A 17,575-nucleotide genomic window follows, 5' to 3' on the forward strand; every position below is an offset into this window, starting at 1 on the left:
ATACGACACGTGTAACAATGGATTTCCTACAGAATGAGAACATTAATGTGTTGTCATGGTCATCAAGCTCGCCAGATCTCGATCCCATTGAACATCTATGGAACGAACTGGACAGACGTGTACGCCAGCGTGACCCGGAGCCCCAGACACTTCCGCAACTGTCACATGCACTGCAGGAAGAATGGGTTAGGATTCCACGTGCCCGGATTCAGTGACTCCTTCAGTCTATGCCAAGGAGCTGTCGCGCAGTGATTGCTGCTGCTGGTGGCCACACAAGGTACTGATTTCAGCGCCCTCGTGCGACGCTGCTTGGTGACGAAAACGCCTCTACTGCCGTCAGTCCATAGCAAGAACATTGTACATACTTATGTCAAGTTTGACTATGATACGATTATAAATAAAGAAATTATGCCACTTTAAAGAGATAATTCCATGAATATTTCGCCTATGCGTTTCGTTTTTGACAGAGTATATTATGTTTCACGTTTTAGCTCCTTCTACACAGGAGGCCAATTGCAAAAAAAGTCCTTAAAATAAGGATTTGATAAATCTATTTGTTAAAAGCAAACAACTAGTGTAATTTGATAGTTTAGAGGTTCCTCTTCAAAATTAATCTGGTTGTCCTTTTGAAAAATCACACTAGAGGTCAAAATGAGGTCAAATAGGGTGAAAATGTGTACATAAATTTTTTTGCATGGGGGGCGGGCAGGCTGGGTTTTGCCCGAATTAAACAAAAATGCCCGAATCTGCATAACAACATTTATTCATATTACCATTACTATCAAACAGCTATATAGGGTTGCAAACGAATCAATACGCAGTTTTACATGGATTACAGCTAATGTTGAAGGTACCATGATGGAAATACATGGTAAAAAGGTCTCGGATTAGCACATTTTCCCCGTATATCTGTATCATTTTTACTCGAATTTGATGTTTTGCTCCAGCTTATGGGTTTTTTTGGGGTTTTTTGGTTATTTTAAATGATAAAATATTGCTTTAACCACGACCTGCAATGGTTATAAAGGCATGTTGATGTATTTTAAGTTAAACGTTAAAGTTTGTTTTGTTTAACGACACCACTAGAGCACATTGATTTATCAATCATCGCCTATTAGATGCCGAAACGTTTGAAGAATATGCCCTACATGTAAACATAGTCATTGGCAAAGCCATAATTTTATATGGTGTTGCAGTGGATCCCCTCCCACTGTGGTGTTGTGGGCAGTGAAAAAGCTGACAGACTTTCCAAGCTGGGCAGCAAACAGGAGCAAACTGCCCACCAAATGTCATATGGAGAAGTCAAGACCTTTCTAAAAAACTCACTTCAAGAACATGTGGAGGCAGCGTCTGCAGACAGGGCCTGAAGGGAATAACATCTACCAGCTGGACAGGTCACAACAGGTCACCATCTTCAGACTGAGAACAAGACATTGTCAGCTCCTCTCGCATCTCTTTAGGCTGAAAATCTCTCACACGGACGAGTGGCCGTGTGGCACTGGTCCACAGACGTCAGCCCACATTCTCCAATCCTGTCCCACCTTCGACATCCTGCGACAGCAAACGTCGCCCAGTGCAGTGGACCTGAGGGAGAAGCTGTGGGGACCGGCGACGTCGCTAAGGCAGATGACGGAATTCGTCCACAATACCGGACTATCCATCTGACATGGCCGGGGTCGCTGAAGAAGAAGAAGATATTGGGGGTGGTACCCATACTGTCTATGACACGTGTTATGGGGCAATAAGCAAATATAACAAGTGGTGGTAGTGGTGGCGGATGGTGAGATGTTGGGGGGCATGCCACCGGGCCTTGGTTATGTCAGTGAACATGGTATGGGACACCCAAATAACTAGTTTACTAAGTATATCCAATGCTAAATATAGACAGAGCATATGCAAATGAAACTGTAAGACTGAGCTCTTTGACTTTCCGTCCCCAAAAAGTACCCATTCAAGCATTTGCTGAGGATGGACGGCAACGTGTCGTGACAGCTGAGGAACAAGTTCTCTCTGAACTATCAACACTGATACTACCTTGCTCTCCGCTACGCAACCACGACAAGGCAGGAATGAATGAATAAAATTATGAATTTGTGTCGACACCCCAACACACAAAACAGCCTAGCTCGAGTCACCTCCAGCCCTTCCTCTATTGATACTGATATACAGAGAAGCGCTAGAGGAAACTCTATGTAATGCTTTGGCAATCGTAGACAATCAACTGGTCGCAAGCTACTGCAGTGGCGTAGGAAGGTGCCAAAATGTGTGTGTGTGTGTGTGTGTGTGTGTGTGTGTGTGAGAGAGAGAGAGAGAGAGAGAGAGAGAGAGAGAGAGAGAGAGAGAGAGAGAGAGAGAGAGAGAGAGAGGACACACTTTTATATTTACACACTTTTACACTATTATCAAGCAAAATGTGTGTGTGGGGAGCACGTCCCCCTTGCACCCCAGCTTCGTACACCATGGTACTGTGTCTAAAATACACTTTGTTTTCCTAAACCTGATACTACACAGCTTTAGTCTGATTATTCTCGAGTCCAGTCATGACATTAAAGTTACATGTTGTTAACCAGTACCAACGCTACACGAAGAAACCCGACGCCCTTATACAAAACTAACCTGCGCTGTAGTTCCTTGTGGAGACGTATAACAGTATCAGTAAGGGAGGTGACTCGAGCTAAAAACAACCGTATCAGCTGTTAGGTGTCAAACAAAGGTATACGATGATCAACATCGGTTTAAAATTCTAAAAGTATTAATAAAAACAGTATGGACAGCTACGAAAAAGTAACAATTAGAAAACCACCACAATAAAACATATACACACACGCACGCACGCACGCAAACACACACACAAACCCCTCTCCAAGAAAAATAAATCTTTAATAAGACAAAAATAAACACTGTGGTCGAGTATGGAGCTATGGTAAACACCGAATTATATAAACACAAAACGAATGTGGGGGCGGGACGTATCCCAGTGGTAAAGCGTTCGCATGATGCGCGGTCGCTCTGGAATCGATCCCCGTCGGTGGGCCCATTGGGCTATTTCTCGCTCCAGCCAGTGCACCACGACTGATATATCAAAGGCAGTGGTATGTGTTATCCTGTCTGTGGGATGATGCATATAAAAGATCCCTTTATGCAAATGGAAAAGAGTAGCCGGTGAAGTGGCGACGAAATGGATAAAATGGAAACAAAATTAGTTTCCTGGTTGTCCTTCAGATGTCTACCACTGTCAAGCTTGATAACTCGCGATCGACGCACATGCCCCTTGCACTAATGTGACCTACACAGAACTTATTAATCCATTGCTAATCTGGCCAGTTGGCCTCAAATTACAGTTATCTTCCCAACAGGACATTTGCGCAAGTAGTCTGCTGTTTGACTGTGATTATTTCATGGCAGACAGCTATAAGTGGCAACTATTTGAATGAAGTTGACAGAGGAGAGCATGCAGTTTGTAAACATGTGTAACTTGTTGATATTGAAGACTTATTTGTGGTAATTCTGGCCCATGCAAAAGTTGTTCTTTTAGTTTAAAATGGGTGTACTCCGGCCTGGTTTAGTGGGTGTGTTTGTTTAAACCAATATCCTAGGAGAAAGAGCTGAACAACAGGGGTTGTCCTTTACAGGGTATGTATCCCCAAGGCAGGCAAACGTACATACAAAAATCCATGGGCCTGCGTATGCCGAGTTTGCTGCATTTTTAAAAATGTTATCTACTAACAGAGACTTTTTAACGATTGTAATTATATATCAAATGTACTTTTCTGTATAACATATTAGTGGCTATATATTAAACGTGTTTCTGATCATTCTAATATTTGTACTTGGTTAAATTTCATTTTATTTCCTAAAATATGGTTTTTTTTTCGTACGTACGAAATTATTTGAAGACAAACTCCAGTTTGGGCTTCTTACACATATTAAGACGACCAGAAACATATTGAATATACAGACACTGATATTCTAAACAAGTTAATACATTTAATATGTAAGTTTAATCGTAGAAATATTTTATTAGTCGGAAACATCTTACAATGCAGCAAACTCAGGAATGTCCCTTTAACAAAAATGTTGTAGCCACTAAGGCTATATAGAAACATATAGCGTCATTAACTGTGGTCTGTGACCAGTTGATTCAGAGATATTCCGCTAGAAAGTGTGCACACCAATAATTAGACGTTCATGTAGTAGTTTATTTACATTAAAGCGACAGACCCTAGTTTTTAAACACTAAGGCACATTTTTCACTATTAGAGCCGTTTATGATCACTGAAATTATCCATTTCCGTACAGCCGAAGTGTTCCTGGTCATCCTGGTATTTCTAATACCACAAAATGCATTTTTCATAGTTTTAAAAACGCACGCGAGTCTGAAAAATAACAGTTATGGAGTCGAGTTTTTGTCTATGTTTAACGATATTTCACCTTTTCAACGTCATTGACTCTTGTTTTACTCTGTTGTATTGTTATACAAAAGAGTTACAGGTTTATGACTTAACCAAACTTGGTTTCCATTTTTACGGGTTAAAACTAGGGTCTGCGCCTTTAAACCGCGTGGTTCATAAGCATACAGTTTGTATACAATATTATAAAACATAAACAAGTGGATGTGTATTTGGAGCTTGGACTGCTCTTTGCCTGGACAAGTTCTTATACTAATGTTAAAGGCACATTCCTGAGTTTGCTGCAATTTTTAAGATGTTATCGACTAATAGATACTTTTTAACGATTGTAATTACATATCAAATATATTTTTCTGCATAAAATATTACTGGCTGCATATTAGATGTGTTTCTGGTGGTTCCAATATTTGTAGTAGGTTAAATTTCATTTTATTTCCTAAAATATTATTTTTTCGTACGTACGAAATTATTTGAAGACCAAATCCAGTTTGGGCTTCTTACAAATATTAAGACGACCAGAAACACATTGAATATACAGACACTGATATTCTAAACTAGAAAATATATTTAATATCATTATGTACGTTTAATCGTAGAAATATTTTATTAGTCGGAAACATCTTGCAATGCAGCAAACTCAGGAATGTTCCTTTAACAAGGCCGGAAACAAGCTGTTTGCACGAGAACATCTGTGTAATGAAGATCACGCATGCTAGCTACGTTGGTGCTACATGAAAGAAGACAGTCTACCAAGGTGGCCAGATTTAGGATAATATTCTGCTCTCAGATTGATGATGGAATGTATGAGCCACACTTGAAGAATTGTCCAGAAACCTCGCACATCTGCCATGAACTGGTTTCTAATGGCTGTAAGAAAGGATGTCAAAAGCGATGCAAGTGAAACAAATGTCATTTTCAGTGCAGAGCTCTGTGTTTGTGAAGGGGAATGTTCTACCAATTTTCAACTAAACACCAATCTATATTTATATATCCGTATAATGCCGATGTCATATTATGACACCTGATAAATAAAACAGTGTTTCTGTTAGAAAGAAATTTTTGCATATGGCGCTATGGAATTGAATGCAACCACAGTCAACAGGGGGTATGGAGAGCCTCCCCCAGAAAGCAAATGGGTTAAGTTTAGGTTTAGGGTTAAGAAAATAATACATTAACGATGAGTAATTAATTTTGTCAAAATGTTAACTTAAAAAAAAATACTTATTTAAACTTCTAGTTTTCATATTTGAAAGACATCGAGCATCGAAACAGATATCTTTATGGATTTTTCAAAACGAGTTTATTGTTCATATTTACTGTGACAAAGTTTATTTTTAAAAAGTAGCAATCATTTTACAGACACCAAATGACAATAGTTTAATAATATGCAGATACGTCTATAAAAAAAAATACATTTTTTATATCCCATTATTTAAGGGCCCGTGCTTATAAAACATTTAGAGTTCAGACCAATCTAATTAAAATTAGCTCCACTATTACATGTGGATCTAACAGCAGCCAGTTGGAGCTCATGTCCACCAATCAAAACCTTACTTGCAGAATCATGCCAGTGATTTAAAAATAATTTGAAAACATTCCGAATTATCCTGAGGGTATACGACGTTTCGTGAAGCTCGGGCAGGGTCTGGGGCTGTGGTTGTCGCTGTCGGAGGCGTCGGTCTAACTCGTCCCATAGATGCTCAATTGGGTTCAAATCCGGTGATATCGATGGCCAAGGAAGGACATTAATGTTGTTGTTCTGTAGGAAAGCCGTTGTGAGACGTGCTGTGTGAGGCCTGGCGTTGTCATGTTGGAACACTGCGTTGGCGTTGGCCATAACTGGAACGATGTGTGGCCGGAGGATCTGGTCAATGTAGCCCTGTGCATTCAGGTTGCCATGCACGTGGACCAGGTCAGTTCTGCCAGTGTGTGAGATGGCTGCCCACACCATGACACTACCCCCGCCGAATCTGTCCACTTCCTGCACGCAGTTTGCCGCATAACGTTCACCACGACGCCTATACACGCGACATCTTCCATCATGACGTCGGAGCAGAAATCGGGACTCGTCACTGAACCACACCTGTCTCCATCGCAGTTGAGGCCATTGTCGATGAATCTGGCACCACTGCAGTCGGAGTCGACGGTGTTGTGGTGTTAAGATGACACCTCGAACTGGACGTCTGGCACGAATTCCTACCTCACGTAGGCGGTTCCGTACGGTCTGGTCGGATATCCTGCGCAAACCTGGTATTGCTGCGGCTGTGGAGGTGGCAGTAGTCAATCGTTCCCGAAGGTGGCGTACCCGGATGTAGCGGTCCTGCCCGGGGGTAGTGACCCGTGGTCGACCGGATCTAGGGAGGTCACGTGTTGATCCATGTTGCTGGTAACGGTCCCACAGTCTGGAGATGGTGCTTGGGGACACATGGAATGCCCTGGCAACGGCCGTTCTGGATTCGCCTGCGTCTAGTCGGCCGATGGCATTGTTTCTCTGCGGTTCACTGAGACGTGGCATGTCCTGGATTGTCAACTGTCGGCCAGATACAGAGGCCAGGCAAGCGAACACCCTGCACTTTTATACTGTCGGTGTTCATGTTGCACGTGCAGACAACGCACGTGCAGTGGTGACATGGTTTGCACGTGGCTGCGTTTTTGCGAATATTCACATTTTGGAACTTTATTGTACAGTAGCTGCGTTTTATCGAATGTAACCGTGGGAATGTGTTTGGGACATGCAATGACCTTATATTCACAAAGCATGAACCGGTAGGAAACATAAAATCGGAGTTATAACCCATTTGTACCCTTTTGCGTTTCTTTTTTTGAAGAGTATATATAAAAGCTGCCGACGTTGCAGAGAAAAATAAATAAATTTAGCTAACTGTAGTGTCTCATATTTGCATTTTAATGATAACAAATTGATAAGTTTATTAATAGAAGGCCATGTACAATAATATTTATTTAAATAGTTAATTCTTAGGTATCTGTAACAAGGACATACACGCATAAAGTGATATTCGTTCTCTGTAGTATTCATACTACAAACTGGACAAATTCTTTGTTCTCTTGGAATATTTTCTCCCATTTTCGATATTAATATTTAACACACATCATTGAAATACGAAACTTCAATATATAAATATTTTCCAAGTCATTTTCAAAAATATAATCTTGTTTATAATGACAGTGTATTGATAGACGTTAGAATGTAGATTATCTCGCTAAAGTATTTTGTAAGTACTGATCTCTAAGACGTTGTTTGATAACTTGGTGAGATAAATATGTTATATCCTCATTATCCCATGATTCTATAACTCCAAGTTTATAAAGTAAAGATTTCACATATGCAGCCCAGTTCTTACATTATCCCAGGATTCTATAAATCCAAGTTCATAAAGTAGAGATTTCACATATGCAGCCCAGTTCTTACAATTTCTAATGCATGTTCTTTTAAATCTTAAAAATCTGTACATTTTATAAACAAAAGAAGTATGGTTATAAACGAATTTCAACCAAAACAACATAATTCATTGTTTACATAAAACAGAAATCGGTATTCACTTTAAATGGTCAATTCCGTTAACATTCTACATGCTGACTTAAAATTACCAGTATAAATAATAATAATAATCCTAAGTTACATACATTAACAAAAGTAAATACATCCATTTACCTTTTCAATTCATTTCAACTCTTTATTGACCGTAAGCACAGCGGCTTATTGGTATAAACAAACAACAATAGTAATAAACATACAATATCACATGTACCAACACTTAGGATAATATATATGATATATCTACAGTTGGCGTCATTAACAGACGTAATTACATGCATCTACCTACAGTTGGCGTCATTAACAGACGTAATTACATGTCTTTACCTATAGTTGGCGTCATAAACAGACGTAATTACATACATCTACCTACAGTTGGCGTCATTAACAGACGTAATTACATGCATCTACCTACAGTTGGCGTCATTAACAGGCGTCATTAACAGACGTAATTACATGTCTTTACCTATAGTTGGCGTCATAAACAGACGTAATTACATACATCTACCTACAGTTGGCGTCATTAACAGACGTAATTACATGTCTTTACCTATAGTTGGCGTCATGAACAGACGTAATTACATACATCTACCTACAGTTGGCGTCAGGAACAGACGTAATTACATGTCTTTACCTACAGTTGGCGTCATTAACATACGTTATTGCATGTCTTTACCTACAGTTGGCGTCATTAACAGACGTAATGCATGACTTAATTCCTTGATACATGTTATAAATAATTCTTAGACACTTTCCATTTATATATAAACCTTTTTTTTGTGTTAACATAAACCTGTTCGCCAAACTGTGTCGAATGCTTTAGAAAAATCAATAAAGGCACAATATAGTTTTTTTCTTTCGTTGTTTTACAATCTCAAATAAGGCATATAATGAAAAAATGTATCAGGATATCAGGAAGGTAACCTGTTGCATTATTTGAAAAAACATAACCCAAAGCAATTCTTCAAGCGTTTTAAGAACAAACGTAAGCAAGTTAATACGTCATTAACAATCAACGATTTTTTTATACATTTTAAAAATTTAACAAACACCGATCATGTTGAACAGGTTAATATTACCCAAATGATAGATGAATTTGACGATACCTCAGTTAATACCCATAATGAAAGTGTTTTTGAAGAATTTGATAAAATAATAACACCTGCTGAGATTGAACATGTTATTTCAAATCTTAAACGAGACAAAACCCCTGGCCATGATCTTCTGTTAACTGAATATTTCATAGAATTTAAAGACATTTTATTACCCGTTTTAAGCAAGCTATTCAATAGCATTATTGATTGTGGTTATTTCCCCAATTCTTGGTCAAACGGGATCATCCTACCCTTATACAAAAAGAACGACCCTAACGATGTAGGCAACTATAGAGGTATAACTTTATTAAGTGTTATATCCAAAATATTTACTTCTCTTATTAACAATAGACTTCTACAATGGAGCAGTAATCACAATATTATATCTGATGCCCAGTTCGGATTTAAGCCTGGCTATGGAACTTGTGATGCAATTTTTTCCATACATAGTCTGCTATCATCCACTTTAGCGCATAAAAAACGTTTATATTGTTGTTTCATTGATTACAAAAAGGCCTTTGATAGTATTAATAGAAATAATCGGATACGGTGTCACAGGAAAACTATTAACTATAATTAGATCAATGTATAATGATGTTAAATCATGTGTTAAACACCACGGGTCCTTCTCTGATTCTTTTTCAACTAGTGTGGGTTTAATGCAGGGAGACGCACTATCGCCTATGCTCTTTTCTCTTTTTGTCAACGATATTGAACTTGACCTGTTAAACCACTGCAATAACTCTTACGAATTGAAATATTTGAACTTATTATTGCTAATGTATGCTGATGACACAGTTATTTTTTTTTTTTATATAGAAGGCTTGCAAGAAAGTGTTAAATTGTTCTAAATATATATTGTTATAAGTGGAATTTATGTATTAATACCGATAAGACCAAGGTTCTTATATTCGTAACGGAGGTATTATACGAGATAATGAAAAGTGGTATCTAGGGGATAACGAATTGGAAATAGTAAATGAATTCAATTATCTGGGATTGGTATTAAAATTCAATGGAAAGTTTGTTGAGACACAAAAATGCATTGCTAATCAAGGTCGCAAAGCTTTATTTGGTTTGCTGAGAAAATTTAATGATTGTAACCTTAATGTAGAAACTAAGTTATATTTGTTTGATACTTATGTTAGCAGCATATTACGCTATTGCTGCGAGATTTGGGGATACCATAGCGCTACAGATATTGAAAAGGTACACATCGATTTCTGCAAAAGAATACTTGGTGTAAGTAAAAAATGTACTAATATGATGGTATTCGCAGAACTTGGTCGCTTTCCTTTAACCACTTCTCGAAAATTCAGAATTATTAAATATTGGCTGAAAATATTAAATACTAACAACTGTATTTTAAAGAGCTGCTACGAATTATTATTAGATGATATCAATCTCCCTAGATTTAATTGGGCAAATTCTGTGAAAAATATTCTACTAGAAGTAGGCCTTCCTCACATATGGGATAGCCAACAGGTCGAAAATAAAACTTCTTTCTTATTCACAGTTAAACAACGTTTAGAGGATCACTTCATCCAGGATTGTAACAGAATAATTGATTCGTCATCTAAAGGATTCTTATATCAGCATCTAAATCCTACTCATAATGTCAAGAACTATCTAAAAAAACGCCTTGAATTTGTATACAGCAAACTGATTACCAAAATACGATTATCTGACCATTGCCTTTTGTATTGAAGTCGGGAGACGCCAAAATACCCCAAGAGAAAACAGATTATGTACACTATGTGATAATGAAACAATCGAAGACGAATTCCATTTATATTTTGAGTTGTCCTTTTTTCGCCATGATCTAAGAATAAATTACATAAAGAAATACTTCTACGTCAGACCTTCCGTGTTTAAGTTAATCAAACTATTGAACTCGGAAAATATAAAAACTTTAAACAATCTTGGAAAATATTTATACAAGGCTTTTCTAAGAAGGGAAATGTTCATTAAAAATTAATATATTATGTTTACCCTCCTATTGACATTTTATATACTCTATTCATGTAATTTTGATTGTTAAATATCACACTATGTATATATGCACAACTGTTACTATGATAATAATATTGATGTTTATGTCGCGCCTATAGCCAGGATGGCTTTAGATAATAAAGAATTTGAGAATTCGTCATTAACAGGCGTCATTAACAGACGTAATTACATGTCTTTACCTATAGTTGGCGTCATAAACAGACGTAATTACATACATCTACCTACAGTTGGCGTCATTAACAGACGTAATTACATGTCTTTACCTATAGTTGGCGTCATGAACAGACGTAATTACATACATCTACCTACAGTTGGCGTCAGGAACAGACGTAATTACATGTCTTTACCTACAGTTGGCGTCATTAACATACGTTATTGCATGTCTTTACCTACAGTTGGCGTCATTAACAGACGTAATGCATGACTTAATTCCTTGATACATGTTATAAATAATTCTTAGACACTTTCCATTTATATATAAACCTTTTTTTTTGTTGCCATAAACCTGTTCGCCAAACTGTGTCGAATGCTTTAGAAAAATCAATAAAGGCACAATATAGTTTTTTTCTTTCGTTGTTTTACAATCTCAAATAAGGCATATAATGAAAAAATGTATTTAGTTGTACTATAATTCCTGCGAAAACCTGCTTGATTTTCCTTAAGATTTTTTGTCGATCCAAGAAATATAGTTATTCTTTTATTTAGAATAGATGTAAAGAGTTTTTCGAAACAACTTACGATTGTGATAGGTCTATACGTTTCGGGTTCTTTTTGGCTTCCTTTTTTCTTGTAGATTGGTTTTATAATACCTGTTAACCAGCCATCCGGTAATATTCCACTATTACAAATTAGGTCAAATAATCGTGTAAATATGGGAACAAGTTTGCTTTCAGCATATTTAAGATATTCGTTTGGAATTTCATCGATACCCATAGCTTTGTTATTATGAAGACATTTAATAGCATTTAAGACTTCCGCTTCATTAATCTTGCCATTGAGTATATTATTTTTAAGCGGAACATGAATATTTAAATTGTCATTTTCATCAATAGCTGTTTCGTTAATTTCTTTGAAGAATTCGAATAACTTATCTATAATAACTTGAAGAATTGTTGTTATTATTTATTGAGTTAATTAATTTCCAAAAATCTTTAGCCTTACATGCATGCATTTGTCTTATTTTGTCCTCAGATGATTTATCATATTTCTTTTTATAGAATTTCCTATATTTCTTACCAAAATTAATCATAGAGAGGCGATCAGCATTACACTTTGTATGATTAAATTTAAGTCGTGCTTTATAAAAATGATACCTTGCTGTTCTACATTATTTTCCAAACCAAACTTTATGGCTAAATTCTTGTCGTTTATTTTCTTTGCTGAATTTATCAAAATTTCCAACAGTTTTTTTCTGAACTTGTCTTCATAACATTTGCCAAATCACTTACTAGTCTGTTTATTGTTTCTTTATCAATTGTATCAGTATTTATAAAACCATTTTCTATATCAGATGAAAGATCTTTAATATTTTCCTCGTTCAAATTATTATTGTGTGCGTTTCCTTTTTTTTTCGATGTTTTACCTTTATCAATATTTTTGTATAATTTCACGTTAGTATCTGCTATGAACACCAGCATAAGATAAAGTGGGCAGTGAATATCTCAAAGTATTGGATTGAAATCACAAATTTGGAAATCTTTTATGTATGATAGAAGGGAAATGGAGGCAATGTTGTAGTCAACTACAGATTAGTCTTTACGTGTAAATTTTCCCAACTGTTTATCATTGCTGAAACGTCCATTTAAAATAATCAATTTAATAGACTTACACATGTCTAAAAGCTGAGAACCAATATTGTCCGTTTTAACATCTTGACTGACTCTAGTTAAAGGTATATCCACATTAAATATGCATGCTGCACTATTCAAATATTCACTCACACTTTCGTCTAGATCAAGCAAGTCAGTAATATTACAATCAGCAATACAATCAACCAAACAGAAAGTAATTACCTGCATTTACCTACAGTTTGCGTCATTAACAGTTGTTGTCAGTTTATGTCAGAATACACCAGATCCTGGTTGTCATAAAAACACATAGCTGGACACTTTGAAAAATATAGGTAGTACTAAATCAAATAACTTCCGACTGGGTCAAAGTTCGAGGTGCACCCAACTTTTAATAGAGAAGTAAGTCCTGTGAGTTTCTTGGTTGTAAAAAAAAGTAGTTTCATCTGGGCACTGTGTTAAGTAGCCTTGTGCATGAAACATGTATGGGGTACCTGTAAAAAAAAGTACTCGAATTTTGTGCGGAACTAGGGTAGTCATAGACGCTACCCGTTATCTCAGAAATGAGCAGCTTGATCCCCGATTTTTTTCTAATTAATTTTAAGGGTGAGGGGTGGTAGTATTTATATGCATGGCGTTTATGTTGATTGATACGATGAAGGTAGGAGTTTTAGGCACATATGTTATTATTGTCGTCTATAGGATTTGATTTGGTAGTATACACCCTGTATACATGTGGATTATTTCTATACCAAGAGGTTTTCATAGAGAACCATGAAGTTGTTTCTGTGCGATCGGTTCGCGTGTTCGAACACCTCATCCACGTTGACGTTGGGGACGCCCATGGCGACCATGTGGCGCGAGGATCGTCTGATCACGTGCGTCTGACAGTCGTGGTCACACTGCGCGTCGTGCTGCGGCGTCTCGTACTTGACTCTGCTGCCCGACCGCTTCCGCCGCCTGTCGCAACACACCCACAGCAGCGCCCGCCGGAACTTCTTGGCCACGAAGTTGTAGACGATCGGGTTGATGGCGTGGTTGGAATACATCAGGATTCGCGCCAGGTAGAACACAGAGAGGAAGGTGTTTGGGTCGATGTTTCGGAGGACGGCGTCCTCTTCGAACATCGTCCACATGGCTAGCGCTCTGTACGGCGAGTGGCAGACGAAGAAGACGAGCACGACGGTGACGATGATCTGGATCATCTGCCGCTTCAGCCGGACGACCTCGCTCGGGTAGAGCTCCAGCCGACGCTCCTCCTTCCGGAACTGACACACCAGGGCGAAGCAGACGCGCATGTATAGTAGCACGATGAACAGGAAGGGCACGACGAAGAACAGGCTGGTGATGAGGACCATGTACACCTTGTGCCACGTGCTCAGGATGGGCGTGATGCACACGGACACCGGCGTCCCGTCCAGCAGCATCCGCTTCCGGTACTCGGTGATGAAGAGGACGGGGACCGCCGACGTGATCGAGATGATCCAGATGAGGACGAACGTGACGACGATGAAGCGGGACGTGGGACCGGTGTGGGACTGGCTGTGACAGGCCACGCGGAACCGTTCAAGGCTGATCGTCAGGATGGTCGCAACCACGGCGTGACTGACGACGTTCTCCAAGAAAGGCACAAATTTACCTACAAGAGAAAGGCTATCATTAATGGTGTTGATGTGGGTTGTTATTGTTATTGGTTGTTGCTGGCTGTTGTTGTTGTTGGTTATTATTGTGGTTGTTGGTTGTTGTTGTTGTTTTTGTTGGCTGTTGTTGTTGTTGGTTGTTGTGGTTGTTTTTTGGTTGTTGTTGTTGTTGCTGGTTGTTGAAGTTGTTGGTTGTCGTTTTTGGTTGTTGTTGGTTGTTGTTGGTTGTTGTTTGATGTTTTTGTTGGGGAAAGTGCCTAAAACGCTCACTGTGCCTATAGCTTACAATATAACTCCCACTATCATTTTTGGAAATGTTCTGCAAAAGGTACGTTGTAATTACATCATAAATGATGTGTCCACTGTCTGTGACCTTACACTGTGAATTCCGATAGCCAAAGGAGCAGTGGGTCGATCCGAGAGACACAATTTAATACAGTTTGGTAATTTCAGGCCCGTACGCAAGATTATTGGGGGGAGGGGGCGGGGGGGGGGGGGGGTGCAAATTTCTCGTGATGGGACAACCCTCGACCCCCCCCCAACAAAAAAACCCACCCCCCCAAACAAACAACGTTTACGTAACGTTATCTAAAGATAGAAAATATGTGGACTTTTTGTAAACGGAAGAGGCAGAGGGATGGGGTTAGGTAGAGGGTAGGTAGAGGAATGGGGTTAGGTAGAGGTCAGGTAGAAGAATGGGGTTAGGTAGAGGGAGACGAATGATAAGTCGAAGGGAAGCAAAGGATACGGTCAGAGACATCATCATCACCATCATTATAATTATTTTATTATTATTATTATTATTATTATTATTATTATCAACATCATCATCACCATCATCATCATCATCATCATCATAATTATAATTATTTTATTATTATTATTATTATTATTATTATTATTATTATTATATTATATATTTTTTTATAAAAATCACCAAGTTTTTAAAAATATTTAAATCTCTCTCTCTCTCTCTCTCTCTCTCTCTCTCTCTCTCTCTCTCTCTCTCTCTCTCTCTCTCTCTCTCTCTCTCTCTCTATATATATATATATATATATATATATATATATATATATATATATATATATATATATATATATATATATATATATATAAATACATATTATTATAAATAAATATAAATAAAGCCTTATCAATATATATATATATATATTTCATTAAACAACAGTCAATATACCGACACTTTCGCTATTGAGTAGACACAGCCATTGTTTTAACCTTTAACCATTTACGCCACCTAGAGAGCTGACTGCGCATTAGTTCTGTGACGTCATAGTTAAAGTTTGTTTTGTTTAACAGTACAATAATTTATTAACCATTGGCTATTGGATGTCAAATATTTGGCGATTTTAACATTATAGTCTTAGAGACGAATCCCTTACATTTTTCCATTAGCAGCAAAGAATCTTTTATATGCACCATCCCACATACAAGATAGCACATATATCACGGCTTTTGATTTACCAGTCGTGGTGAACTGGCTGGAACGAGAAATAGCCCAATGGGCCAACCCTCCGACGGGGATCGATCCGAGGCCGACCGCACATCAAGCGAGCGCTTTTACTCGGTAGTTCATAATACTCGTGACTCCCAATCGAATAGTCTCTTACGTGATGACGGCATTAGTAATTAAACAGATGAGCTGTCAGCTTAACATATTTGATTTATACAATATTTATTGCTGTCATACAAAAAGAAAAGAAGAAGCGGTTTGGAGACTGGCCAACAGGTAATAACTAAAGAAATACTCGTATATGTGTTCAGTTGACAGCTCACAATAGTTATTATCACAACTAACTTGCAATAATGAGCATATTTCTCCCTTGTCATGTGATAATCTAAACGTGCGGACTGTAAAGGAATTGTTCAGGTGACAATATCACGAGGGGTCAGAAATGAATTCATCTGTTCAACCAACATCTATTAAATGATAACCCAGAGACCCTTTCTCCCTCTCCCTGCATTCTATTCCTCCAGTAAAATGATCAGTTGAAAACCCCTTTCTTCTCCTCCCTGCTTTATTTTTCTCCAGTAAAATTATCAGTTGAAAACCCCTTTCTTCTCCTCCATGCTTTCCATTCTTCCAGTAAAATGATCAGTTAAAAAACCCTTCTCTTCATCCAGTAAAATGTATGTATGAATAACTATATATTGTATGTATGTCGAGGTTGACAATTACATAAATATATATTAACGTACTGGCGCATGGGGATAATTGAATCCTTTTTGGCTTCAGATATTGTCCTATGCCGTTGCTGGGACTCGAACCTATCTCACCGAATCGCCCGCAAATTGCAGACTTGCCACGATACCTTCTGAGCTATTGAGGTATGCATAAAAAGGATGCTCTTTAACTCAGCCATATGCGTGGTGCCTACAAATTACGCTGTCCATCCCGCTTACGTGCACGAAACAGTGGGCAGACCTGGTGCTGGCTAGTATGTATTGATGTATGAATATCTATATATTGTTTGTATGTCGAGGTTGACGATTACATACATAGATATTAACGCACTGGCACAGGGGATAATTAAATCCTTTTTGGCCTCACAAATTGTTCCATGCCGTTAATGGGACTCGAACCTATGGCACAGAATCACCCGCAAATTGCAGACTTGCCACGATACCTTTTGAGCTATTGGGGTATCCATAAAAAGGATGCTCTTTAACTCAGCCATATCCATGCATATCTTACTCTTTCTTTCTCTCTCTCTCTCTCTCTCTCTCTCTCTCTCTCTCTCTCTCTCTCTCTCTCTCTCTCTCTCTCTCTCTCTCTCTCTCTGTCTCTCTCTCACACACACACACAGACACACACACACACAATATGACGTGTGTGTGTGGCTGGAACGAGAAATAGCCCAACTGGCTCACTGACGGGGATCGATCCCACAACGACCGCGCATCAAGCGAGCGCTTTACCACTGGACTACGTCCCACCCTCGTGTCGTAGTTAAGCCATCGCACTTATGTTAATATATATGATACTGGTAGATACATTAAACCACTTTCCTGAACACACAACACAAATACCTGGATAGCGTGTTTGAACTTTAAT

At 38.3% G+C, this 17,575-nt stretch overlaps 1 protein-coding gene across 1 annotated transcript; it reads right to left on the reverse strand.

Annotated features, from left to right (window-relative positions):
• Positions 1 to 13,490: 13,490 nt before the first annotated feature.
• LOC121389104 (orexin receptor type 2-like) lies at positions 13,491 to 16,143 on the reverse strand. The gene is made up of 2 exons (XM_041520719.1): positions 16,131 to 16,143; positions 13,491 to 14,498 (listed from the first exon to the last, which is right to left on the reverse strand). The coding sequence occupies exons 1-2, from the start codon at positions 16,141 to 16,143 to the stop codon at positions 13,606 to 13,608; spliced, it is 906 nt and encodes a 301-aa protein (XP_041376653.1). The 3' UTR covers positions 13,491 to 13,605.
• Between the last annotated feature and the right edge of the window lie 1,432 nt (positions 16,144 to 17,575).

This window comes from Gigantopelta aegis, chromosome 14 (assembly GCF_016097555.1).
Source record: "Gigantopelta aegis isolate Gae_Host chromosome 14, Gae_host_genome, whole genome shotgun sequence".
Taxonomy (NCBI): Eukaryota; Metazoa; Mollusca; class Gastropoda; order Neomphalida; family Peltospiridae; genus Gigantopelta; species Gigantopelta aegis.